Raw genomic sequence first — 25,761 nt, 5'->3', positions numbered from 1 at the left:
TGATTTTCAATCCTGTTCGTTTATTTACTATCTTTTTTGTTTGTTTGTTTTATCCTTCCCAAAGAGGATTGCATCCTTATACAGTGAATTTGTTTAATGCTGTAGTCTTGCTTTTCATCATACTCTTTGTGGGTTTTTTCACAATTAACCCAGACAGTTTCAGGTATTTATAGGTCATGGTTTCAAAACTACTTTTCTGAATGTGTAAAGGTCATTTCAAGACTTGAAATCCACCAGTGATGAATTTAGGTTTTTTTTTTCCTATTAGGAAGGTTCTAGGTAGAATATTTCTAGATGCAGTCCTAAGGTTTTGCCGTTCAGTCTTTCAGTCTTGAAAAAAATAACAGTGCCAAGCATTCATTAACAGCAATTTGCTGAAATCTTTTACCCTGTGTGGAAGAAACCTTGCTGAATTGTTGGTAACTTTCCATCCTGCTGTGGCTTCAATTCCGCAGAGATGCCCTCCCTAGGGTTATATCTGCCTTGATAGGTACATTAGAGCTTTATCTGTTTAGTTTAGGTGTGCAATTAGAAACCCAGCCAAGTAAAACTTAAGATAAATTAAATTTGTGTGAAGTTGTTGGCTGCTACTGTGTTTTTGAAGAGTAAGATAGTCCAGTGCCAGGAAACCTATTCTGCTTCCAATTAGAAACAATAAAAAAGTTGGTAATTAGTCCAAAGAAATTTAACTATGAGAAGGAAAGGTTGTAGAGATGTCTTTTCATGCAAGTTATGATAATCTTGCTTAGCATGAAGATTGCTATTTCTATTGTTTTTGTTTTAGGGTAAACTTCTCAGAAGCAGCAAGTCCCATTTAAAAAACATGAGCTTAGTTCTTGTTAGTTGAGATGAGATATTGCTGGTTAATTGGGAACCTGAGTTTTATTTAAATGTACATTTGAGATTTCTTGGGTTGCCATGTTTTTATGTATGCATGTTTCTAGTGATCTCTGCTTTTTTGCTTCCTTAATGGTATCGGAAAGATGGCATATAGTGGTGGTGCTGATATTCCCTGGTAAGATCAGTGAGATTTCCTGTCCATCTTCTAACTAGAAGGTGGAAGCAGAATGCCTAAAGTAGTGTTGTCTTTCCAGGCAGGTGTTAAGGGGGTGCTGCTGTGGCCAAGGTGAGCTCCTATTATGACTTCTATTCTTGTGAAAGAATAGAGTAGCTGCGAGTTGCACAGAAAATACACAGCTGAAGCTGGTATGAGATTGCAGATTGTTTGAGCCATTACGGTACAGGAGCTGTACAGCATCCCTGCCTCTTGCTTTCTCCACTCCCTTTAGAAGATGTCCTGATGTAGGAAGCGCCTGAGGCTCTATGATAAAAGAAAAAAAAAATCTGATTTGGTACTCAGATTACGTGTGGGGTATTGGTCTTGTTAAACTCTGTCTGCGGTGCCATCTGTGCTTCCTCCTGTAGAGGTTCAGTAACCTCTAGGAATTTCTGCTGTTGTCAAAAAGCAATCTGTTCCAGTCTACTCCTTGTGGAAGCCTTGTGTACTCCTTCCACTAAAAGATGCCCGAATGCACTTCCTTCCCTTCCACACATTGGAACTCTCCTACATCCTGATCCTTTAAGAGACTATTCTCTTGTTTACACTTGGTAAGCAAAACCTTGCCCTCAGCCTAGGAAGATTCAGCTGCGTACCTCCCTGTGTTTGGGGGAAGGGAAGTCCTGGGAATATATAACAGAATGATTTTTTTGGTCCTGTTTCTGTAAGCTGTCTCATACTTTTGTGCTGTATTATGCAGTGATTCTTCATCTGAAACTTCCAATGTCTGGTGTCCTCTAAATTGACAGCAATAAAATCAGATGATTAAAAAAAAAAAGAAAATTGTGGAGCTGAAGGGGTAGTTGGTTATGAAATGACACTGAGAATAGACACCCCCATCCACACTGGGACGTCATTCCAGCTGTGGGCAAAATATGTACCAGGTAACAAAATCCTCCTCCAGTACACTATTACTAAATAGGTGGAATGGTTTCACATTTTTATTGGACTTACTTGCTTATATTTTTGTTCCTGTAATTTGGCAGGCTACATTGTAGTACATTAATAAGAAAATAAATAGACAAAATGCTAAAACAAAAATCACATGGAATAGAGGGGCACATTACTAAATGGCATAAAACATCTTCATTTGGCACTCTTCCAGTTCCCATAGCCTTTAACTGTGACTTGTTGAAATGTCCCATTACAAGCACAGCAGCATGTGAACTGCAGGACATCAGAGTTACTTTTTCCCTGGACTTTATGATATGTCAGGGTTTTTAGTTTTATTGCTATTCATATATTCCCTGAAAATGGAACTACTTTGTTGTTTCTAAACCAGAATCTATCCCTTTATAATTTATGAATAAGTTACTATTTTGAGTTCTGAATGAATTTGTGGGACTTTGTGTATATGCCTTGGATACAGGCATTTAAAAATAAGGACAAATTTTCAATTCCACACGAGTATTTGCTAATCCTGTTAATCAGCTTTCCTGCCTGCATGTGTGCAAATTGTGCAGAATTGACATGATAAAATGTCAGCTAATAAGTCTTCAAAAATGCATTTTTATTAGGAGTAGGGTTATAAATAAGCTCTTCTGCTGTTCCTAGGTTTATAGAACTGCTCATATAGTTAACTATTTGAGGTTTGTTTGGTTTTTTTTTTTTTACTTGAGATTGGGTGTACTTGATTACAAATGATTGCCTTATTTACTTACACATGGCATGCATGTATTCACTGCATTCACACAGGGAAGCAGCTTGGACAAATGGAAGAAAAACTGGTTAAATAAGTGAAATGGTTGCCATGCATAAAACAAGCAAACAAAAAGTGAAAAAGCTTTGGCTGTGAAGGCGGCCTTGGATGGCCTAGAAACTTGGGTTCATGTTGCTATGGCAAAACAACACAAAGGGACAGATCCTGCTGGCTTCGCTCAAGCATCCCCATTCACTTTGTTGGGACTTGTGATGTGACTTGAGAGGAGGAGGAATTTTGGCTTGCTCTGGTAGAGAAGTGTTTGTTAGTGGTGGTGTAGAGAGCTGTGCAACCTCTGGCACCACACGTGGAAAGAGGAGGGAATTACCAGAGTCCATGCTGATAAGGCAGAGAGGAAGTGGAAGTTATTCTTCAGGCAGTAAAGGAAAAGTTTAGACAACAAGAAGGGTAGAGTTAAGGCAGGGGAAGAACTTGTATGGGAAAGGTAGGTGCTGATTAATGAAACAGATGGTGGCTGTTGGGGAAAGGGCTTAAGGGAACAGCAGTAAAAGGGGTAAATAAAACAATAAGATACCAATTCAGCAAGAAATGTGGCAAATTCCTATGGCAGAGAAGACTTTAATAGGAAACAGAAACACTGTAGAATCTGTGGCTCTGACTGCCTGCAGGTTGGACTGGGCAGAGAAGCTTTGAAGAAGTAAGCAAAAATAAATTTACCAAGAGAAGAAAAGTGTAAAAGTTGAAGCTAAGGAGACTGCTTAGCTTCAAGCTACTGCATAATAGGTACTTGGCTAGAAGTACAGAATTGGGCTGAGTAGAAAGGTGCTCAAATGTCCTGAAGCCTGAACCTTACACAGGGTGTACACTTGTTCATTTTCATCTATAATTCTTCAAGCACTTTAGAGCAGAGTCTCGTCCCCTTTCTAAAGAGCATTAGGTCAGTGTGGGGTTGGAGACATTTCTGCTGGTGGCAGAACAGTGCAGAATGTCATTTCTTAGTGACAAGCCATCCATAGACCACAGAGCTTTATGGTCTGGGAGTGCCTGTCAGTAAGAACTGGAAAATCTGTAGGAAAATCCGTAGAGATCTAGGGATCCATAGGTTTGTTTAAAGAGTAAGCATCATGCTTCTAGCTTGTGAATTCTTCCATGTTGTTGTAGTACTAAAGATGACTTTTTAGTTCAAAAGCTAGCTTTAAAAAATCCAAAGACTGAAATTCTGAGGAAGATGAGAGGCAGATTTTTACAAAGAAAACTATTTATGTAGGTGAAAGGCAGAGAGAAAACAGTAGTGCAATCAAGTGATTTGTGTTTCCTCTGCTGCTGGCTCTAGCAAATGTAGATTGCTTTAAGTACCACTGAATTTGTTGTCCTCTAGTTTAGCATAGCAATGAGATCTGTCCTACCAGTCAGTGCTTTTCACTGGGTTCTAGCTAAGCCTTATGCATTGAAATTCTCACGGGCATCAGAGGCTCCTAGTTGAAACCAAATTAAAACCTCATGCTTTCTCCTCTGCTTGTCCTTATGTACTTCAAAATATGTTTCCTCCCCTTCCATTTCCCCAGTCTTCTTTCAAACCTAATAAAAGCTAGTAGCAGTCAGGTTCTTCCTGGTGTTCCCAGCAGCACGTATTCCTGATTTGATCTGCAGATATATATTTCTCAACAAAATAGGGTCTTTGTGCTTTTTAGACCCTCACTTTTACCAGGACTAGTGGCCTTTACAACAGCAGATTTCAGTGAAAATGACCCCATAGTCTTCAATGGTTTTGATTCAAATGCTCTCTTTTGCCAGCCTTCCTTGCAGCTTGTTGTAGTAAAAAGCATTGACATGAAAACATATTTAATAAACCCAAAACTCTCATGTCTTCTTCTCTTTCTCTTCCACATCAGGATATTTTGATTATACTTCTAATATGCCCTTTTGTGATCTCATTTACAAAAATAGCCACCCAGATATACCCCAAAGGAAAAGATGATTCTCTTGGAAATTTCTTCTGAATGTCAAGTTGGATAGCAGTTGTGTTTACTTCTTGGGTAAATAGTTTAGGTTCCTTATCCCTTTGCACACTTTCTTCTCTTATTTCAAGGGAAATATCTTCCTATTTTGTGGAATGGCTTTTCCTACTTTTCCTAGTTTGCAGGTTTAACATTTTTTTCTAGTGACAGCAGGTCTCACACTGAAGCAAAATCTGGCAGATTTTGCACCACAGCTTAATTTTCTCACTTTTTTTTTGTTGTTGTTGGTTGGTTTATTTGGTACTGTCAGATGGTCTTTAAATAGTAGCTTAGTAGCTGATTCCAACCACACATGATCAGATTTTGTAAAATATTGACAAATTGCCTGCTTGTTACATTTAGTCTTAAAAGAGTTATTAGTAGCAGTTTTCTCTGTCTTTTGACTTAAATTGCAGCTGAGGAGTTGACAGTTTGGGTATCATTCATCCTAAATTCGTGAAACTCACTGTCAGTTTGTCGCCTTTTCATGTTGTTTGGTATTTGTCCTCCATTTTAAGTTTGTGTGTATGTCTTCAAGCAAGTGAGCTCACTCTTCAGAAAGCTCTTCCAAATTTTCATTTAAGTCTTCATTATTCACCCTTCATGAACTGGCAGAATCAGGGTAGAAGTTTAGGGCTTTTCAATCATATACTGGCAGCTCTGAATTATACCTTGGAAATGTTATTGGTCAGTGGGTTGTGGTAGGAATCAAATCACTCCTACAGATGGAAATGTGTATGTGTTCTCTTTGCCTTTTAAATCCATTTTTCAAAAGGACTTTCATTCACGTTGAATTGCAGCTTCACACTGTAACATATTTAGATGTTCAGGTCAGAATGGGATTCTAATGGGATTCTCCAGTTCTTTCCCTGTGCTCCCTGTTTCTACATAACTCAGTGCCTTATAAAACTGTCACTGAGGAATGAGAGGCTTATGCAGATGTGACAGTGATCTAAGTTATATCTTGGGTTTTCTTATTTGGTTTTCTTCTTTCTTTAGCATATGTGCTGTAGTTACTTCTTTTCCCGTTTCTCTTGTGTTTGTTGGTGGTGGTAAAATGGCTGTACATCAGTAACTTGAGTTTCAGAATGCTTCTTCATTGCCTGTTTGCACATATGACATCTTGCAGAACATTATGATGGTCTTCTATAGATAACACTGACTAGAAACCTCATAATTTGCTCTATTTGATAATTTTTCTTTATGGCAGCATTTAAAAATTGAACAAGCAACCGAATACTACCACAGGTAGAGTTTGGTTTCTTTTCGTCTCGAGAAATAGAAGCAAATTATTCCAATTCATATTTGACTTCCCAAATAATGCTCAATATTTGTCATCTCTTGCCATTTTGCCAAAAGTGCTTTTTACATGGGACACTTGAAAAGGACTTGCATGAATCCCGATGTTGTGACAGACAGTCAACTCCTTGCTCTCCCCATATGCTGCCGTCCTGCAGGAGTGTGTGTCTGGTGTTCCCAGCAGCCTGTGGAGCTGCTCCTGTTCCCGCCCACCTCCCGGTGGGATCTGGGGCACTGCCAACACCACTTGGAGGTTCCAGGAGCTGAGTGCTGAGTGAGGGATCTGCAGGAGGCTGGAGTTCTGGCCTTGGGCCCCAGCAGCCCTTTCAGGAGTGTAGGTGCAGCTCTGTGCACACCGGGCAGTGCCGTCCCTACCAAATAAACCATGCAGAAAGAGTGCTGAGGAGCTTCTCGAGTTTCCTCCTGGTTGAGTAGGCTTCTGCTGGTGCACAGTATGGCATGCACTGTGTAACAGAATCTGGCCTTTTATCCTTGTACTTCATTCCATTTTAATGTCAGCAAGAACTTTTTAAATGATATTCATGTTGCCACGTGATCTTGACTCAGCATTTTGCTATCACTTGGTCCCATGATGGGGGTTTGTAATTCCTTGCAATACTTTATGATGAGTGTTAGTGGTTGCCAAGGTGCCATCTGCTCCCAAAGGCACAATACCAACATTCCAGTTCTTTACCTTCCTGGTTTGTCATCTTACTCTAGACCTCTAGATAACTGAGAATAGAATTAAAAAAAAAAAAAGTGGAAGAGGATATTGTGGATCTGGAGCATTTACCTTCCTGGTTTGTCATCTTACTCTAGACCTCTAGATAACGGAGAATACAATTAAAAAAAAAAAAAAAAAAAAAAAGTGGAAGAGGATCTGGAGCGTTTCCCCTCCAAAATCTGCAGCATGCATTCTGGGGTCAGAATTTTCAGTGTTTGTGAGGCTTACAGGCATCAGCTGTATTGTCATTTATTAGCATAGCATACTAGAGTTGTTTAACTGACCTGGTATATCATGTCTCAAAGTCTCTTAAAATAAAGATTCTGAACAGTTTTATGTTTGTATTTAGTGTCAAGTAGCATTGAAAAGTTTTCAGAGTTTGTCATACTGAGAAACGATGAGTTAAATTTATTGAGTTACCCATCAACTAGCTAGAGCACATGTGGAACATTTCTCCATGCTATAATAAAGGTAGCAGCAGATAACTGAGCAAACAAATGTTTATATGCACCAGAGAAAGTCTGATTATTTAAAATAAACATGTCTGAGGGTGTGAGTACCATTGGCAGGCTTCGTGGGACTTCGGTATTAGCTGACAGAGAGGACTCTGGGGCCTCACTTCCAGGCAGATCCTAACAATGTATAATATAAGGGAGTAACATCTGCGAAGAAATACTGAAATACAGGGGGAAGTGTACCAGGTTATTGGTACCTAGGGTATCTGACAATATAAAATGCACTCCCCTACTAGACCTCTAAGAGAGAGTTCTGTTTCTCTTCTTCAAGAGAGACGATTTTAAATATCTAACAGTATTTCTGTAAGTTGTATTTGTATTAATGTTTGTTTTTACTTCTTTCTGTAGGCAATTAAAAGTCCAGAAGATCTGATTTCAAAGCTCACCACAAATTTCAAAGAGAGTAAATCTACATGAGGAGCCACAAAGCAAGTTGATTTGAGAAGATACAGCATTTACAAAAATGTCAAGTTGTGTGACTTCAGTGTTTGCTTTGATGGTTTTGTGCTTTGCAGCTGCAGGTAGGTGGTATTATGCAAATCATGCATTCAGTGTAACTGGATGCACATATTTAGAATTGTTGATCAGAAATACTTTTTTATGCTGAAGAAAGTAGGTCAGCTAAAGTTTATGTTTATGTCTAGGTTTTCTGTAAAACTATTGTGATCATAATTGCATCATATATGATGTGAGAAACAGTGCTGTTCCTATAAGAATGTTTTCTTGCATCTATGTTCACCCTTAAAATAATTTAAGAACTGAAGTAGTAATGTAAATTATTTAGGTTATTTACCTATTTATTTTTAATAATTGCATGGTGCACATGTATTATAAAGGAGAGGGTTGATATGGAAGCCTTTGGGAGTGGAAGCAGTGTAGTTCTGCCAGCATGATCAGCTATTGGCTCTGCCGAGAGGCTGGATTTATTTTCCCAGGTGCAGGGTTGGGCTGGTGAAGCTGAGGCTGCTAGAGTCTCTCTCTACAGAGCTGGGCTGAAAGGGTGTTCCTGCTCAGCTCCATGCTGCCTCCAAGACCTATAATCTGGAATTAAATTATAAAAAATATGTCAGACAAAATCCCAGAAAGGTTCATAATAGGTCGCTGAGTCTGTCCATCCTTCCTGCCTTATTGGGATAAACCTCACCTTGGTCATTCCTGACAGTTGTCTAACCTGACTGACAGTCAGCCATTAGTGATGATGGCAAAAGCCTTTTAATAACAGTTGTCTGTGTCAATGGAGACCTTTTAGGTTAGGAACATGCATTGCCATTTAAGGGGATTGTTCCTGTCCCACATTTTGGCCTAGCTGGGGATTCTTAAAACAGTATGTTGCAATAACTTGTGACAGAGAAAAGAAAGATCTGTGGAGTTCAAGTACCTAGTTTATTCTGTAGTTTCTTCAAGCACTGAAGTGATTCTACTCAGAATGTTTGTTTGTCCAAGTTCTTTCTGTGGTTGCAAGGGGAAGCCTCTTATGTGTACAGCGTGGGTCTTAGGAGAAGAGGCCAAGTGGATGTACAGTCAGTCAAAATGAGACAGTGGGAAAAGTAGACAGTGGACAGATGGCTTGCTTAAATCTGAGATGTCCTCATTGTGGAAAAGATGACCAGCTTTGGAAGAGACAGGGCTAAACAATTAAATGTGTTACAATTTGGCTTCATTTCATCTTCAGCATGGAAAATTATGTTATTTCAAGCCCTCAAGCCTTGTGGGACTTTCTCTGGGTTTGACCTCCTTGAAGGCATCCATCCAACACGAGTAACTTTGATTGTTTAATAGTACGTGATGCTGACATTTTGCAATAGCTTCATTACAGACAGACTTCCAGCAATGCAGGGTGTGTCTGAGTGCGTCTGCAGCTCGAGCTGAGGACATCAATGCTGCTCTTGGCTGACAAGAGCCATTACTTGGAGCAAATCTGTACCATTCTAGATGTGTAAAAATCTCCTTTGAAAGGAGGGGTCAGTGCAGAAAAGAAAAGCTTTTTTAATTGATCACAATAATAATTCTGTTTTGCTGCTGAGGAGAATGCTTCCTATCAAGTCAGCTTACCTTTTAATGCCAGCTTTAATTAAACCCCACTGATTTAAAAGTCAATCAAACAGTACTACTATTAGAAAGTTATTCAGTGTTCAGAAAATGTAACTTGTCTGTCTTGAAATTTGTTGTGGTTTTTTTGGTTTTACTCCCCATCTCAGTGTTTTCCTCTGGCAGATATTCTTGAAACAAACTCTTAAAAAGCTTTGGATTCAATCAGATGCTTATTCATAAGTAGAGTGACAGAATTATTTTGGCTGGAAGGGACCTCTGGAAGTCTAGACCGGCACCCTGCTTGGAGGAAGGCTAGTTTCAAATTCTTTCTTTCTTGGAGACTGATTTTTCTTCTATCTGCATGGGAAGAAGTAAGCTGAGGGGAGTAGGAAGGATCACAATTTGTTAGGGGAAGGTGAGGAAGCACTGTCTTTGTGGTTTCTGGCTATGTCTGCCTGTATATTTTGGTTTTCTTCCATGCTTTTTAATTTTTTCAATAAATTCTTAATGAGAACAACTAGATAATGTCCTTTACAGAGTAGAATGAGTACAGTGAGATAAGAGCAAGAACTGATGGTCTGTGATGAAGAGGGAAGAGGTGTCAGGCAGATGTAATTAAAACTGCGGAAGGTTATTTAGATAGAGCTTTTACAACTTGAGATTTTGAGTCCTTTTAATGCAAACAGTTATGCTTTAAATGCAGGGAGTTTGTGGCTCTAGGTGAAGAACAGGTGGGAGCAAACAGTGTTCCAGTTGTGTGAAAAGCTGGCAGTGGCCCCTGGGCTCTGGTCAGTGTGATGGCCAGGGCACTGCAGGCATGGCACTGCCAGCGTACTGAACCCGTGCTTTTTCAGTCTTGAACCACAAATGTACTAGTATAAATAAAACTAGAAGTCTAAATAAAGTTAAGAAGTATAAATAAAATCCCTGACTTGTGGTGGAGCCTAGGGGAGGCAGGGGGCAGCATGCCACCTCCCAAGGGTATTGATTTTTTTACATTTGAGCCTTTCTCCAGCTTGCTCTTTGTTTCTGAAGAAGTGAGGCTGCTGCAGCAGAGCACACCTTTCTTTTGTTTGCCAATCCTACACTGAAACTGCTGCTACTGTTTATTGGGGGGGGTTTTGCTGACATTATAATAGCTTCAGCATTCTTGTATTTTCAGGTGTAAGTGAGCTTCTAGACAAAATCCATGCTTGGTTTCTTTTTTTCCACTCTTGCTCTTGAAGGTACTAGTGTGTTAACTATATTAAAAAAAACCCCAAAACCCTGGAGTTACACAACATGATGCACAGAAATGCATGGTCAAAGATGAGTCACAGACCTGCATGTTTTTCAAGCTAATAGTTTAAAGATTACACCTCACTAACTGCATTGAATATATTCTATATAAATATTCAAAGAATATTTGCCTGTTTTTCTACCTCTTCATACTACTTGGATGTATGTAGCGAAATGCTTATCTGAATTTGATTTGCTTTCGTCTTGTACATGAATTTCTTGTAAGCTTTTATTTATAAAGCTTTAATTGGGCAGAAAAAGACTGCATAGAAAACCTTGATTACTCTGAGATTTTTCTACTTCATGGAAAGTTCAAGGCAGGATGGAGAGAAAAACTTCTGGCAAGCTATCTACCCGACTGAAGGAATTAAGTTTTTGAAGTGGGATTAAATTAAGGTCTGGCAACCTGCAGTAGGAGCTGCACACACTCAGAGCTACACACAGTTATCCAGGCCTTGGATGACCTCTTAAATTAGTCTGGCTTTGTAATCTTGGAGCAAAAATATTCTGTCCTAATGTGGCTTAAATCAAAGGCTGGAACATATTTATTTTTCTTGCTGGCAAATTAGTGCAGTTGGGTGCGTGATGCACGTCTTAATGAAATGTCTTAGAGGACAGCTGAAATACATACCTGCTCTAGACCTTGAGGGCCAAACCTTCAACAGGTCCTTCCATGAAGGAATGAGAACATTTTTAATTTCAAGTTCTATTTTTTCTGTTGTTTTTTTTTCTATCGTACGTTACTGTTCAGTAGAAAGAAGACAGAAGGGTGATACAGCCTATGGATTTACAGTGGCCAGAGGTTCTCATTGCAGTCTCTGGGGTAGATCCTCCGTTGGTGCAAATCATTCCTGCTGCTGAGAAAGCAGTGCAGCTGTGGCACCTGATACCAACTGGAATTTGCCCATGGAGCCATGTTCACTTTCCTTCAATCCCCCTGATAATTTAGTATTGCCTGTGCTTGGCTTTTAGACACCTTTCCCCTTATGACTGCGTTTCGTGGTTGTGGCCAGGCAGATGAAGACCCTCTATGAAGACCTCTATGAATCTTATATTGTTCAGAGCATGTGTGTGCTTCATTTTCAGTGAGACTGTTCACTTGCAAGCTCATGTATCTTCTGGATCTGCCCCCCAGATATGATGGTGATGGGTGCCATGTTAATAAGCAGAACAACAGGAAGAAACAGGCCTTGTCATGACATCTACTTTTTCTTTTTTTTAAAGATGAACTTCCCCTGACCTTGAACATTGTGTTTCCAAAAGCAATATATGATTCTTCAAAGCGCAGTAGAAAAACCTTCCACTGGAAGGTGAAGGACATTATATTAAAAAAAAAAAAAAGAAAAAGTAGAAATTAATACTCACACAAATTTCCTTCTATTTTAAACAGTGTTTGCTGGGTATTTCCCAGATGTAATTAGACTAATTATTTTTTCCCAAAAGTATTTGTTGCCAGAAGTGTGGAGTTTTTGTTTGTTTAAATTGTGTTTAGAGGATGAGAACCAAGGGACAGAGGCTGGATCTTGAATTCTTAGGACTGAAGTAAAGCACAGGCTGGTTGCAGCTTTTGAATGGATGAAGATTTCACTCTCTACTGCTCTTTCCCTTCACATCTTTTTCATAATCAGCTGACTTCCGCCTCCCTTGTAAAATCACCTATTCCTATCCGTTTATGGTCTGGGTGATCAGACTTTTGAGGATGAAATGAGCCAGCACTCAGAACATGTGGAGATTTGCAGTCTCAGAGAATTAGAGGAGCAAAGGGCTGGTTTGTGTGCTGTGCCATGTCAGAAAGGCTGCAAGCCCTCCTGCAGGGGCTGCAAGGGAATGCCCGTGCTCTTCAGGGGAGGCTAACATGCTCTCAGTTCTGAGAAATACTATTGAGAAACCAGTAACTGCCTATTAAAAGGGGAAATTGTTCTAATTTTTTTATTCCTTTATCACCCTGATGGTGATTTGAAATGTATTAATACCACATGTTGATCTGATAGGGAATCAAATGATGAATTCCTAACTTTGTGTCAGTGAGGTCTGTGACATAACTTTGAGATGCCAAAATATTCATTAAAAAAGAGTTAATTTCGATTTCACACAAAACATAATACCTTTCAAGCAGTAAATTATTTTAAGTGAACACTTTAAATACAAAGACTGATTAAAATGGGGAAGCTAGACTAAATCTGTGTGTCCCCTGATTTAAGTTTCTTCAGCATTCTCGTGCTGCATAATGATCTATTCCTTTGTAAATTACTTTTTTTAATCTGTTCATCTGTCTTTCAGCAACTGAATTGTATCAAATCCTGTGCCATTTCTATGTGCTTTATGCATAAATAGCGGTTTTTTTATGTTCCAAACCCACACAAAAATTCTGAAGAATTTAAAGAGTCAGGATACAGAGAAGGGTTATGTATTTTCAAAGAGGTAATTGTATCACAGACTTGGAATGGCTTGAACTGAGCAGACTTCATTTTTCCTGTATCAGCAAGGCTCTCAAGCTAAAAGCAGTTGAATTTCAGCAGAATTCTGCACAATTCTGCACCCATGTGGAGCAGTAGGATGTGGGATTGTGGGTCCTGATTCAGCAGAACAGCTGAGTGTATATCCAAGTGTTTGCTGAACCTGAGCATTTATCACTAAACACAAATATCTGGTTCTTTGATTAAAACTGACTCTGGGCGATGCCAAAGGAGTCCTAAGAAATATGCAGCCCATAATGCAGCTCTGGAATTGCGTATGTGCAGGCAAATGGCGTTACTGAGGGTCTCTGGAGGGAGGTACTCCACTGATGAAAAGTAGTTTTGAGGAAAATTTTACAGCACTGAATGGGGATGGCATTAATCCTTGTTTTTGTAAGATAATTTATTCAAGTTTTTCTTTTTTTTTTTAAGAGAAACTTGTCTTTAACAAGTTCTAAGCTTCACATAATTATTTTATAAATACTTTGCTAAAAATAATTATTTTGTTTTCTGAAGGGAATTGGGATTTGAGGTTTTGCTTGTAGATCTTTTAATATCCTTTCTGTATTTCAGGCCCTTATTAACTCTTTCTTAGCTTTTCCATCTGTCATTTGTCTTATAAATAACATGAACCCTCAATCCTTTTAATTAATAAAAAAAAGTGGAAAAGGCATATTTAGTTAACTAAATATTAGACTTCACATGCTATAGAACCCCACACCCAGCATTCCCAAATGTGGTTCTGGGGTGTCTCAACAAGAAGTGAAGCACCTGCTATTAGAAAAACAATTGCTATTTTCACATGAAAATTGTACTGAATTTCTGGAAATCTGTTTCTTTTATAAGCTCCTTCCACTGAAGCATGCTTGTATGATTCAATGCCATTATGTTACTGCCAGTGATGTTATAGTGTAGAGAAAATATAGGGACCAGATACATGCCTTTTCAAGAAAGAGAAATAATTTAATCCTCTGTAGCTAATGCTAAAAAGAACTGAAGTCTCTTAGGCTGTAAGTCATAGGAGAGATGAATTTGGAGTGAAAAAAAATATATTTAGCACAAAGACTGTACCATGTTTCATTACCTGAAGGCACTGAGTTGAATTCTTCTTTGATGTGAACTTATTTTAAATCAATGGAATTTCACCAAAGATAAATTTTGACCCCAGGTGACAAAAGTAAAGGTTTTAGTAATGCCATGAAGTGCAGCTGCTTTAAGCACAATGTGCTTTTCTTCATAAGTGTACTTTATAAAAAGATGGAGCTATTGTTCCTTTTTTTGGCAGCTTCCATACTATAAGACTTATTAATAGGCATTTAATAAAAAAGGGATTTTACTTGTCAGGGATGGAAATAACTAAATGAAAATGGTATTTACTCTCATTATTGAAGTAGTGCAGTGAAGAAGTAACAAATAAAGGAATTTGGGGCTGGGCGATGGAAATATATGTAAGGTTTGTTGCTGTTTCATTTCTTCAGGATAAAGTTTGCTTTCATCTGAAGCAGCTTTGGTGTTTTGGTGGTGGGTTTTTCTGTTGTTTTCTTTAATACTTGAAGCCAAGAGTAAGTGAAGAATTTATTTTTATGGTTATTTTCTCTCATTTTCCTCTTTACTTTTTCTTCATTTCCTTGATCACCAAATCTGCCTTGTGTCTAGAAAGGATGATGGATACAATGTATTTTGGAATAAATATTTTTCTTTATTTATATTTTTATTTTGAATGGAGCAGTAATACATATGTCTTACTAGAGATGCTCCTCAAGTTATTTTGATTCTAGCTACTATGTCAAAATGAATTTTTTCCGTCACAAGAATGTATGCCTTTCCTTAATATGTAAAAACAAGGGAGGGGCACTTAGTGTCATAATGCCTTGGTGATTCTTTAACCTCCAGGAATTGTACGGAAGTGGATAAAGGTGAAAAGGTTATTTGAAAATGTAGCTGTTACTGAAGTAGCTTGGCATAGTTCAGTTTGCAAATTTGGAGTTGTTTTAAGGAAATCTCTAGAATATTAAGAACTTTAAAAGCAGTGGTCACACATTTTATGTATTGGTACGTGTGTGTGTTTAGTCCAAATGGGACTCCTGGGAAGCATCTTCTCTGCAGCATAAAAGCTGGACATAAAGCATAAAAGCACGGCTGGGCAGGTGCTGCTGTGTCTGAGGACCATGGTGGGGTCTTCTCCTGCCCATGGAGTGATGTGCCCTCTTGATGCAGCCAAGCACAGCAGCCCCTGTGACGTGATGTGCGTGTTCATCTCTCTGGTGACTGAATGTAAATGTCTGTCTGAGGGACCTTTGGGAGAGGGTGGAGTGAGTTATGGGCTGTCAGAGCAGTTCCTTCCAGCTGTGGCTGAGCCATGAGCGGGGACTTCAGAAGGAGAGCACAGGGATGCTGGAGCAGCAGCTGGGCCTGTTCTTGTGCAGTCCCTGTGCCCGATGGCCATAGCTGAGTTAGGTGCAAAGGGCTAATCTATGGGCTCTGCTTTTGACTGAAACATCAGAGGCTTGCATCTGGATTTGTGACGCTCTCTGTGATCTCCCCACGAGTTATTTCATCTCTCAGTCTTGGTTACTTGATATATAAAATGGATGTGTTCAACCCTGGCATTGTCTGTGCAGGCCTGTTTGAAGAGCCAATGTAATCACTTTCAAGTCACATGGATCACATTGTTGCTAACTGCTGGTATCTTAGTAATTCTTCAAAACCATCACCTGCCTTTTTTGGAGGTATGAAAATAGCAAAAGTTTTATTAAATGTACTGCCAGACTTTTTGCCAATTTTGCTTGTTTTTAGACTCATGGATGCTGAGCTGCAGAGGTTTGTTGTGATCTCTGATAAGGATCAAGGTGGTTGATGTTTTGGCAAGTCATAGGTAAAGTATGATGTTCTGAGAAGTGTCTTAACTCATTGAGTTACTTATTTTACTCATTACTTATTTTATTCTACCTGCTATCCTTATTAAAAAAAAAAAATTAAAAATCACCATATTTGCAGGAAGTAGAATCAGTCATACCAAAGCATGGAAGTGGGAAATCTGAGACTGTACCAAAAATAATTTTCAGGTGAAATATGACTCTTTTCTTGCATCATTGGGAGACAACTTACAACAGCAGGTAGAACTGCATTAAATCCCCTGCAGGGTTTGAGCAACATGATACAAGTTAATGTGTGGCTTCAGTTTCCTGCATTAGGGTAGACTTTGACTCTGGACTATATAATAACTATATAATTTGTAAAAGTGGCCAGATTTCTGTATCTTCTGCTTTGAAATGTCATGTCAGTCTGGCAAAATTTTCTTTTATGGCACTTATGAGTTCAAAGCAGTAATTAATTTTTCTGTGGGATATTTTCACCTTCAAGCTGAAAAACTAATAGGTATTTGAATAAATTGGCAAGAAAACTGTTCAGAGATTAATTTGAAAATTACTTGTCTCAGTTGCTTTTTGGAAGTAGGCCAGTAGTGGTTATTTTTCTTGCTAAAATAGTGCCCATGGCCATATTGTTGACTACGTTCATTTTCATTCTCCCAGTGCTCATGTTTGATCTCTGTGATCACACCATCACAGAGGGAAGTAAGAGAGCTCAGGTATGCATCGTAGGAAGGTCTCTGAGTTTTGCTGAAGATGACAATTTAGTGCTAATGTTTGATCTCTGTGATCACACCATCACAGAGGGAAGTGATGAGAGCTCAGGTATGCATAGTAGGAAGGTCTCTGAGTTTTTCTGAAGATGACAATTGTCTTGATTGTAATACTTGACAAATGCTTCTGCAGTGCCTCCTGCGAAAAGGCTGGTTATCTGACTTCAGTAATGGTTTCTTTCCCAAGAAAAAAAAAGGAACTGAAATGTCAGAATGGACATTTCAGAAAGGAATGGTTCATGCCAGTAACAGAAAAATAAAAGCAACCCTGAAAAAGATCTGGTTGTATTAGTTGTGTCTCTTGAAATATTTTTTTCTGTTTTGAAATTAACAAAGCTAGAGTTTTTTTCAGCAATTTCATGCCCAAGATAAAATAATGTTTAACACTGTGTGATGGTTGATTTTGAGTAAAGCAGTTTAAAAAAAAATAAAGTTCCGTAATTCTAGGTCTCTGATACATTTACTGGATCTCGAAAGTACGTTTGTAGCAAGAAGCCTATAAGTCATCTCTTATAAATACTAGACTGAACTTCAACTTTGTTTATGTGATTCAGGAGAAAAGAATTCTAATGAAACAGTTCTGAGTATTGAACTGCTTAATGGTGTTGTTAAAATCTTGTATAGGGAGAAAACCAAACCAGCTTATTCTTCTGTTTGTTTCAAAATTGCACAAGCACTAAGTAAAGGTTAACCAAAAATATTATCAAAAACATTTCAAGTGAAAGTTACTAACAAAGAACTCCTTTGGTTTTTCTTCCTTGCTGGAAGAGTCCTAAAATGTATCTTCCCTCTTTCTCCAGAGAAATAATAATGCACTTGAGATGGTTTTGTAGGTCAAGCATTCATGTAACTGTCTATCATTTGACAAGATTGCTCAAAGAAAAAGTGGAGTGAAATCAGGATTTACCCAGGAGGATTTTTGAGCAATGAATCAGTGCCTTTTTGGCTTAGTGGACTGAAGTAATTTAATTGGAGCAAACAGCATTTTGGTACTAGTTGACTGAGCTAATTAAGTTGATTCAGTTCTGATACCTGTGTTGTCATCTTGTTCTAGTTGCTTTCCTTTAATTTTTGGAAGGAACCAGGCTATATACTGGTGTCCCTGTGCTCCCTGGTGCCATCTCTTGCTGAAATGCTTCTTTGAGGATTCAGTTTGCTGCTTGGTGGGCTACGAGTGCTGCAGACATATGGTCTCAATGTTCACATTGAGTCCATAACTTTCTGCAGAGTTGCTGTGTCTTCTTCCCTTTAATCCCATTCTAATCCAGTCAGTAGGTGTCTGATCCTGATACAGTTGTATAGCACTATGTCTCTAGGATGATTTAATGGCAGAAATTTGAAGATGGTGTAGCACAGGTCCTCTTTCTTAGTGGATTTAATCCTAGGGTTCATGTCCTGAAGTGATAACAAAACTTGTGTTCTGGTCTGAAGACTTTTGGCCTGCCTTCTTCACATGGTTGGTGACACATGGGTTTGTTTGCTTTTTCTTCAGAGCAGCTTCTTGTTAGGTCCTCTGTGCTATGTTGTTAACTAGGCCATGACTGGTGGAGCTGGAGAGGGATTTACTGAGGACCTGCTGTGCAAGGGCTATTGTGCCAGTGAAGGGAAATCATGCTATTGCTCACTTTCAGTGGGACCCTGCAATGAGTGTGATGCTCTCTGCTCCCCTCTTTACTTGAGGCTGAGTTCTTCCTCCTGTGTTGAATATCTCACTGTAATTGTTCGTATCCAAGATGTGTGTTAGTATGTTTTTTTTTTTTTTTAGTTAGGATGATCTCATCACTAATGAGCATTTGATGCCTTTGTAATGTTCCTAATAAACACATAGAACAGCTGGAAGAGACTTTTTAAACAAGCATCTTTGTAATATCCTGGATGATCTCAAAGAACATTCGAACACAACAGTGCAGTTACATTGGAAGCTTTAAAGATAAACATTTTTTTCATACAATGGCTTAACAGTGTGTAGTGGGTGACATATGGGGTCTCTGCATTTACAGTGAATGAAAACTGCAGTGAACTGTCCAAAGGGATTAACTATACAGTTAATGGTTAATAGTAAGCACAATTAAAAAACAGTAGATAAGAGAATACTTCTGTGCTAGATTTCTGAATATATTTAATTTGTTACTGTAGCCTTGTTATCCAGAGAAAAGGTTGTTTATACTCCACAAGAACTTGGTTCTTTTCCAGCCAAACTTGTGGCCCTGGTGGTAGGGCTGCTAGTAGTGGGACTGTCAACTGCTCTGCCTGGGCTCTGTCAGATCACGAGTCAGGTCTGTGCTGGGGCAGGGAGTGGGGCTGTTTGTTACCCAGCTGTTTGTATGCCGTTAGAAAATGTTGATACCGTGCTTTGGTTGGTCAGTAGGGGGTGGTAGCTTTTCTAAAGCAGGATACACTCAGGCTTTCGCTTCACCAAGTAACTTGCCTTGTGCAGTGTAAGGTTAAGCCTGCCTCTGCGTTGGATGGCCAGTAAATTAGCACAGATCTCATGAGGTGTTAGTGAAAGCATGGCTGTTAACTTCCATTCCATTCAATGAATTTAAACTACTGATCCACTGATGGGAAGAATAAGTTTCAGCTGGGTTCCTGTGTGCTTACATGAGAGCTTTTGAAGTCCTAGAAGTGGCTGGTTTTCTCTGAACCATCATGATTGCTAGAGCAAATAAGGGACCCTTGGAAGTGTGTGGCAGGGGTAGTGGAGCCTCCCTTTGTTGCAGCAGGTCATGTTTGTACTAGGTCAAAAATGAGTTTCCTCTTATAGAAGGAGAGAATTGAAGTATTGTTCAAGTATTTTAAGTAACTTGATCTGTGGCTCACCTGGTGGCACAGTCGGACACAACCACAATGTAAAACAGCCTGTCAGAATTGGAACATACGGCAACAAAACGATTTGGTTTACTGGCACAGCTATACATCCTTACCCAAAAGTACATGAAAAAGCTGACAGAAGCACTTTTTTTTTGTTCATGTAACTCTACCCATAACAAGGGTTTGCCATCTAGTTTCCCACAATGATATGCAATACATTACAAGAAGGAAATATGCCGCTCTACAATGCAATGTTGAAACTTCTGTGCTTCTCCTATGAAGACTATTCAATAAATGAGAGGCAACAGTCCTCCTCTGGACTCTTGAGCTATGGAACCCTTCACAGTCAGTGTGTTATGCTACAATGTAAGCAAGTGAAAGCCTCAACCATTTGACCTTGTTAAACTCTACCCAACCATATAGTTTGACTGGACCCTGCATTAGTCTGTCTGCTTGGTTTTTTGTTTGTATTAAGATGCCACTTGTTTTACATCTAAGTTGTTTCAGTCCCTAGCTCTTGTTTTTTTCCCCAAAATCCAAGCGTGATATTAGCTCCTAATTACAAAAATGCTGAAATGGGTTGCTTACGTGGTATTTTCTTCTACAAAAACAATAGTAGTAATTAAAAAAAAAAAAAAAGGCCATGTAATATGCATAGCAATGGCCACTTTCAAGCTGTTAAAAATTCCAGCAAACCAGATGAATTGCCACCACCAAGTGCTGACTCAATGATAGCTTTTATGTGCACTTTGAATGTTTAGCAGGAAGAGAGATTACTCATTCCTCCACCTTTCTGGGGGACTGTTTGAAAGCTTGCAAATCGTGTATGAGGCCCCTCAGACTGCTGACTGCACTGCAAAGTTATTTTGCATCTAGTAAGTTCCAGGATATTGTGACTGTTTTCTGAATAACACTATCCTTTACTGATTGTACTTGAAAACAAATAGTGCTGTTCTAAGTGTTGCCGAGTCACTTTGAAAGGCTCACTGAGAGGTTTCTCACTGCTTGCCCAGATGTAGGGCTGAGGTGTTGGTTGTTCTTTTTGTAGGAAGCAAAAAGCCATCCTGCTCACTGAGGTCTCTGCTTACAGTTCTGTCAGGGGCTAAGAAAGCTTCTGTGATCTTGCACTTTAACATTTAGTTAGCGTTTTCTGGTTAGTTTTTACAGAATATACCTGCATTTTCCCCCCTGAGGCCTTGTTTGTTTGCTTGTTGAAGAAGGAGCAACGGGCATTTTCCTGTACTGGAGAAGTACTCCAGTACAGGAATTGTGCTCCACTGCCAGCTATTGGGCCCCCATGTGTTCCCTGTAGTGTCAAGGGGGCTCATGCTTCCTTTGTGTAAGCCCTTAAATGGGAGTTGAACCTTTGCCATACAGAGAGATGGATTTCTACACCTGTGGGGTCTCTGAAAGGGAAGGGCTTCAGATGTGCGTGTGAACATTTTATATTTTTGTGAAACCTGAATCGGCTTTGAAGTCTCCTGAGACTTTTTTCTGTGCAGCAATGATACTAAGATGCATGCCTTATAAAGGCTACATTAGCATTGGGCACAAATGACTTATTTCCTGAGCTCAAAATCCTTTCCCCAGCTTCCCTTAAAAAAAAAAAAAAAGTTAGTAAAAGATTATTTGAGGAGAAGAGCCATTGTGATTTCATATGGAGGCCATCTCAGTTCTCCTTTTATATCTGCTGCTCGCCTGGGAGAATATGCTGTACTCATATCCAGAGCTTGAATTGTTTTCAGCTTCTTATTAGTTTTGAAAATGCGTTTAGCAGTTAACTGCCAATGTGCGTGCTCCTTCTGGTTACAGCTAACAAGCAGCTGGGCAGTGCATTGAGAAAATGTGGAATTGGTTAACTCTTGTAGAACCACACCTCTGTGTTTCTTCAGTTGCCCTTGTAGAACTATGTGGGGAGAAATCCTGTAGGATAGCGCAATGGGCACGTGCTTATTAATAAGGGAAGAAAGGAGCAAAAGGAAGTCAAGGAGGAGAAAATAGTTTGGTATTCTGGCAGGGAAGAAGGGCTGTAATGAGCGAAGTGTGAGTGGTTGCTCAGATAGCGAGGAGATGAGTGAGTGGTGGCATTTAGTAAGAAACTCCTTAAACAGAACTTTAGCTCAGGGGGAACGGAAGGAGGTTCATTAGTGAGTGATTCATTCAAGAGCTCTGAGGTTGCAGATGGCCTTTTGAGAAACCTTTCCGAAGTGAGCAGTTTTACTTTTTCATTGAGAATGATTTTGGTTTGGTGTAGGGTTTGTTTTATTTCTGGTGGACAGAAAAGAACCTCAGGGATACTAGTTAGTGTTTTATTTTACAATTAAATATATATCCCTTTATATTACTTCAACAGTTTTGAAAATCTTGTTACTGGACTTGCTCTGTCAAAATTTATACTTTAAATAATGGAATTAATGCCTGTCTGCTGATGGGCCTTTTTCTTTTCAGTGTGGATGAGGTGCAAGTATAGGATATATACGGCCAAATCTTTTCACATGTGGCTGCCATCTGCATGAGCTAAATTACTGCCTATGAATCAGACATACAATATGCAAGCTCTGCTCTGTATAAAGATCTGCTCCCAACTTGTTTAGAGCCATCCTTTCTCACTCTCCATTTAGTCCTTTCTCTGGCAAACCTCCCATGGACCTCATCTGGATTCTTGCCTGATTAAGGACTAAGAGCTTGACCCTATGAGATAATAAAACCCCAACATCCCTGCAAGAATGTACAGATTTCAATGGGAGTTGAAGGCAGCGTGTGCTGCTAAAGTCTTCAGCATGTATGCTGGGTTTAAGGTAATGATTTAAGGACTTGGCTGTGTTACAGTGTACATACTGGCCCTAACTTGATTAAGCTGTGAGTATATTACTATGATTTCAATCCTCTATGGAAAGGGAAACGCATAGTCTCTCTGTGGATTTCGTGGCTTATTTAGAGTGAATTTTCATTTTCTGAGTGTGCATATTGAGATGTTTCTCACCAGAAAATTTCAGTTTATTGGTACTTGTACTTTTTTAGGAGCTGTTTTCCTAAAAGCTGTTTTCCTAAAAGCAGGGATCCAAGAGCAGATTGCTTTGGGAAGTGGAGGTCATGAAATTGTAAGAACTAGGAAGGGTCATAACTTTGACTCTTATTGCACACAGCCTTCCAAAATGATTCACTGTTTCCTTAAAAGATTCCAGTATCTCCACGTTTTTGTTAGAAACAAAGAAACAGAAAGCTAATTATCACATCCAGAAAGAAAACACATTACTAAATTAGACCATATAATGAGCAAGGTTGGACAGTGACCTTCAGCTCTTTGTATGGGTGATGCTTTATAGACTTTCTTTGTTTTAATAGGGCAGACTACCCAAACCCAAGGTTTAAAAAGAATTCCACAGAATCTCTGAGTTTAGAAGGGGGAAATATTGAAATGCTCACATAACCCCCAAATTAGCTTTTAATAAAAAACTGGGTAAGTATAAAATTCATTTTAACTTGCAAATGATTTCTAACGTAAAAAACTGTTCTTTAATGTTATATTTCTGTTTGTATGTTTCTTTTGGAATGCTGCTGCACCTAGGCACAAAAAGGGACCTGAAATTCAATTTTACATTGAAAGAATAACCCCTAAAAGACAAAAGTTTCTTGATTTGAAGGCTATAGCATAGCTACAGGATGCCTACCAGGAAAGTCACTTTTTATTGAAAAGTTCACCACAAACACAAGTAGTATTTCATTAAAGCAAGATTTAAAAAAAAAACAAACCAAAAACCAACAAGCTGTCACTGAAAAAATCTACGTAGTTTTCTGGTGGTAATGCTCTTTCATTATTTGGAGACCAGCACTCCTGTTTTTATAAACTTTTTTGGTGCATATGCTTCTTTTTTTCATGCACCTATAATTGTCTCCATACAAGGTTCACAGGGTGGGTGTCACTGTGATTGCACGCTGGATAGTATCTGGTCAAACATATAACACTTGTGTGTTTACAAGCATGATGTGTTTTATCTTCCTGCAACATAGACTTCTGTGATGACCTAGTAACACAAAACGTTTATACAGATAGGAATAGTCAAGCTTGGATGCTTTATTAGTCCAGCAGAGCAGATTGCAAAGGCCCGAGCAATGCAACCCCAAAGAGGTTCTAATGAAAAAAGATAGGAAGCAACGACTAGTTCAAGTGCTCTTGTACACCCTGATGCATATTCAAGATAGTGCTGTGAACCAGTAAGTTTGTGGTCACTTTTCCTGTAGAGACTGAAGGAAGGAAGATGAGGTTTGGCTGAGAAAAGAAATGGGAAGCTGTGAAAAGAAAAAGTAGAAGGTAAAGGCTGTTGAGGAAAGGAAGGCAATAACATAATTTCTGGTATCCAATCTGTGTTGTATATGTTCATGGTTATCAGAGGTACATGGGGGATGGCAGGAAGGAGGAGGCATCAGGACTTCCACCTTACCTGTAAATGCCTTTGGCTGGCTTCAGCTGGGGAAGTCTCCCAGCTTGTATGGAAAGGACTGGTAGGATGCAGTGCCTGGAAAAGAGCACCCTCAGCCACTTCACTGATGGCACTGAGCTGACATACTGGAGGGAAGGAATGCCACCCAGAGGAAAACTGACATGCTGGAGACGTCAGCAAGTCCAGAGGAGGCCACGTAGTTGATAAGGGCACTAGAACACCTTCCCTCTGAAGAATAGCTGAGAAAGTTGGGGCTGTTCAGCCTGGAGAAGAGAAGGTTGCATGAAGGCCTGAGAGTATCTGAAGGGGGTCTAAAAGAAAGGCACAGAGGGACTCTTCATTCAGGAAGTATAGTGACAGAACAAGGAGTAATGGCTCAAACTGAAAGAGGAGAAGTTTAGGTTGGGTATATGGAGGAGATTCTTTAGTGTGAGGGGCACACTAAAGATACTGGGGCAGGTTGCCCAAGGAAGCTGTGGATGCCCTATCCCTGGCAGTTTTCAAGGCTTGGTTGGATGGGGCTTTGGGCAATCTGGAGTAGTGGGAGATGTGTCTGCCCATGGCAGGGGTGTTGGAACCAGATGATCTTTAGGTTCCTTCCAACCTAAACCATTCTGTGATTCCAAGAGGAGGGAGCATGCATCCTTTTTCCTGGCAATTGATACCAAATAATCTTTCCAGTCCCAATTTTCCTTATATAATTCTGAGGTTGTAATTCCATTTAAGTCTGCAATGCTCTGTTGTTTCCCTTGTATGGCTGTTACTGTGTTTCAGGGCTGGACTGCTGGGTTCAGGGGGTTTGAAGATCAGGCATGGAGCATATGCTGTACTCTGGCACTCTGGCCAGGTGTTGTTTGATTGCATACTCCCACCATCAGTTTCTCCTCCATTAAGTGTGTTTTGCAATATGCCTCTTTTTTTTTTTTTTTTTTTTAAAGAAAGATGTGAACAACCTTTAAGTGGTGTTTTTCATATAAAGCATTCAAAGAGAACCTGCTGTGTTAGCTAAAAAGGGTTAATTTGAAGTCTCATTTAAAAGCCACCAAATTATTTGCCTAAGGACAAGCTCATTTTTTCAGCTGCTGAATTTCTTTTGCCCAATAAATTAGTGGTAATAATGTTAACAGGTTATAAAAGGGGAAAATATAGCAATGGAGCAATGTTAGTGCAAACCATTTATCTTAAGTGCTAAGTTGCACTTTAAATGATAGTTATGTTGTTAGGAAACTGGGGCCAAGCATGTCAAAAGTCTCAGATCCTTAACTTCTTGAAAATACCCTGAAAAATATTTGTCTAGGTTTATGCACCTGGAATTTCTGGTTTAAGCAATCTTACTTCAGGGTAACTTCACTGTGATGATGGCAACACTGAGCTGTGGTGTAATGGCCTGTGGTCCAGTGGAAGGTGGGTTGGTTGTTTTTCACATGTCAGTATTAGAGTAACAGCTGAGTTTAAGATGTAACATCACACTTTGAAAACAGGTTCTGTTTAGAATGTGGTGTAAGCACTGCACTTGTTAAAATTCAGGTATTGTTTTTGTTGTTTCTGGTCAGTCTTTTTGTGTAAATGTTCAAAATAGGGATTTCTGAGGCCACAGATTTCTCCCAGGACATACTGGGAGAAATATGTTTTTAGCAAATCACCCAGTTTCATTAGTTATGTAGGTGAGCCTCTGTGTGGTATTGTTAAGCTATATCAGGTCTTTGGATAGAACAGTGATCTTGCAAGGTGAATGCATAGAGAAGTTGTTTCCAGCAGTTTTCAAATCTGTAACATCTTGTATACATACAGCTTGTCCCATAAGATGATGTTATAGCAGCAACCTGAAATGATGAGAATCTCTAAACT

At 39.3% G+C, this 25,761-nt stretch overlaps 1 protein-coding gene across 1 annotated transcript in view; it reads left to right on the top strand.

The window, feature by feature from the left end:
* The window catches only part of TGFBR3 (transforming growth factor beta receptor 3), a 111,507-nt gene that overhangs the window by 5,968 nt on the left and 79,778 nt on the right, over positions 1-25,761 (top strand). The window contains exon 2 of the mRNA XM_041421437.1: positions 7,601-7,773. Within this exon, the coding sequence (XP_041277371.1) occupies positions 7,716-7,773 (58 nt within the window). The 5' untranslated portion in view covers positions 7,601-7,715. The remainder of the gene's footprint in view (positions 1-7,600; positions 7,774-25,761) is intronic.

The sequence above is a fragment of the Onychostruthus taczanowskii genome, unplaced genomic scaffold, assembly GCF_017590055.1.
Source record: "Onychostruthus taczanowskii isolate IOZ18803 unplaced genomic scaffold, ASM1759005v1 scaffold7, whole genome shotgun sequence".
NCBI lineage: Eukaryota > Metazoa > Chordata > Aves > Passeriformes > Passeridae > Onychostruthus > Onychostruthus taczanowskii.
The sequence above is the reverse complement of the archived record's forward strand: the minus strand, read 5'-3'. Positions and strand labels throughout refer to the sequence as shown.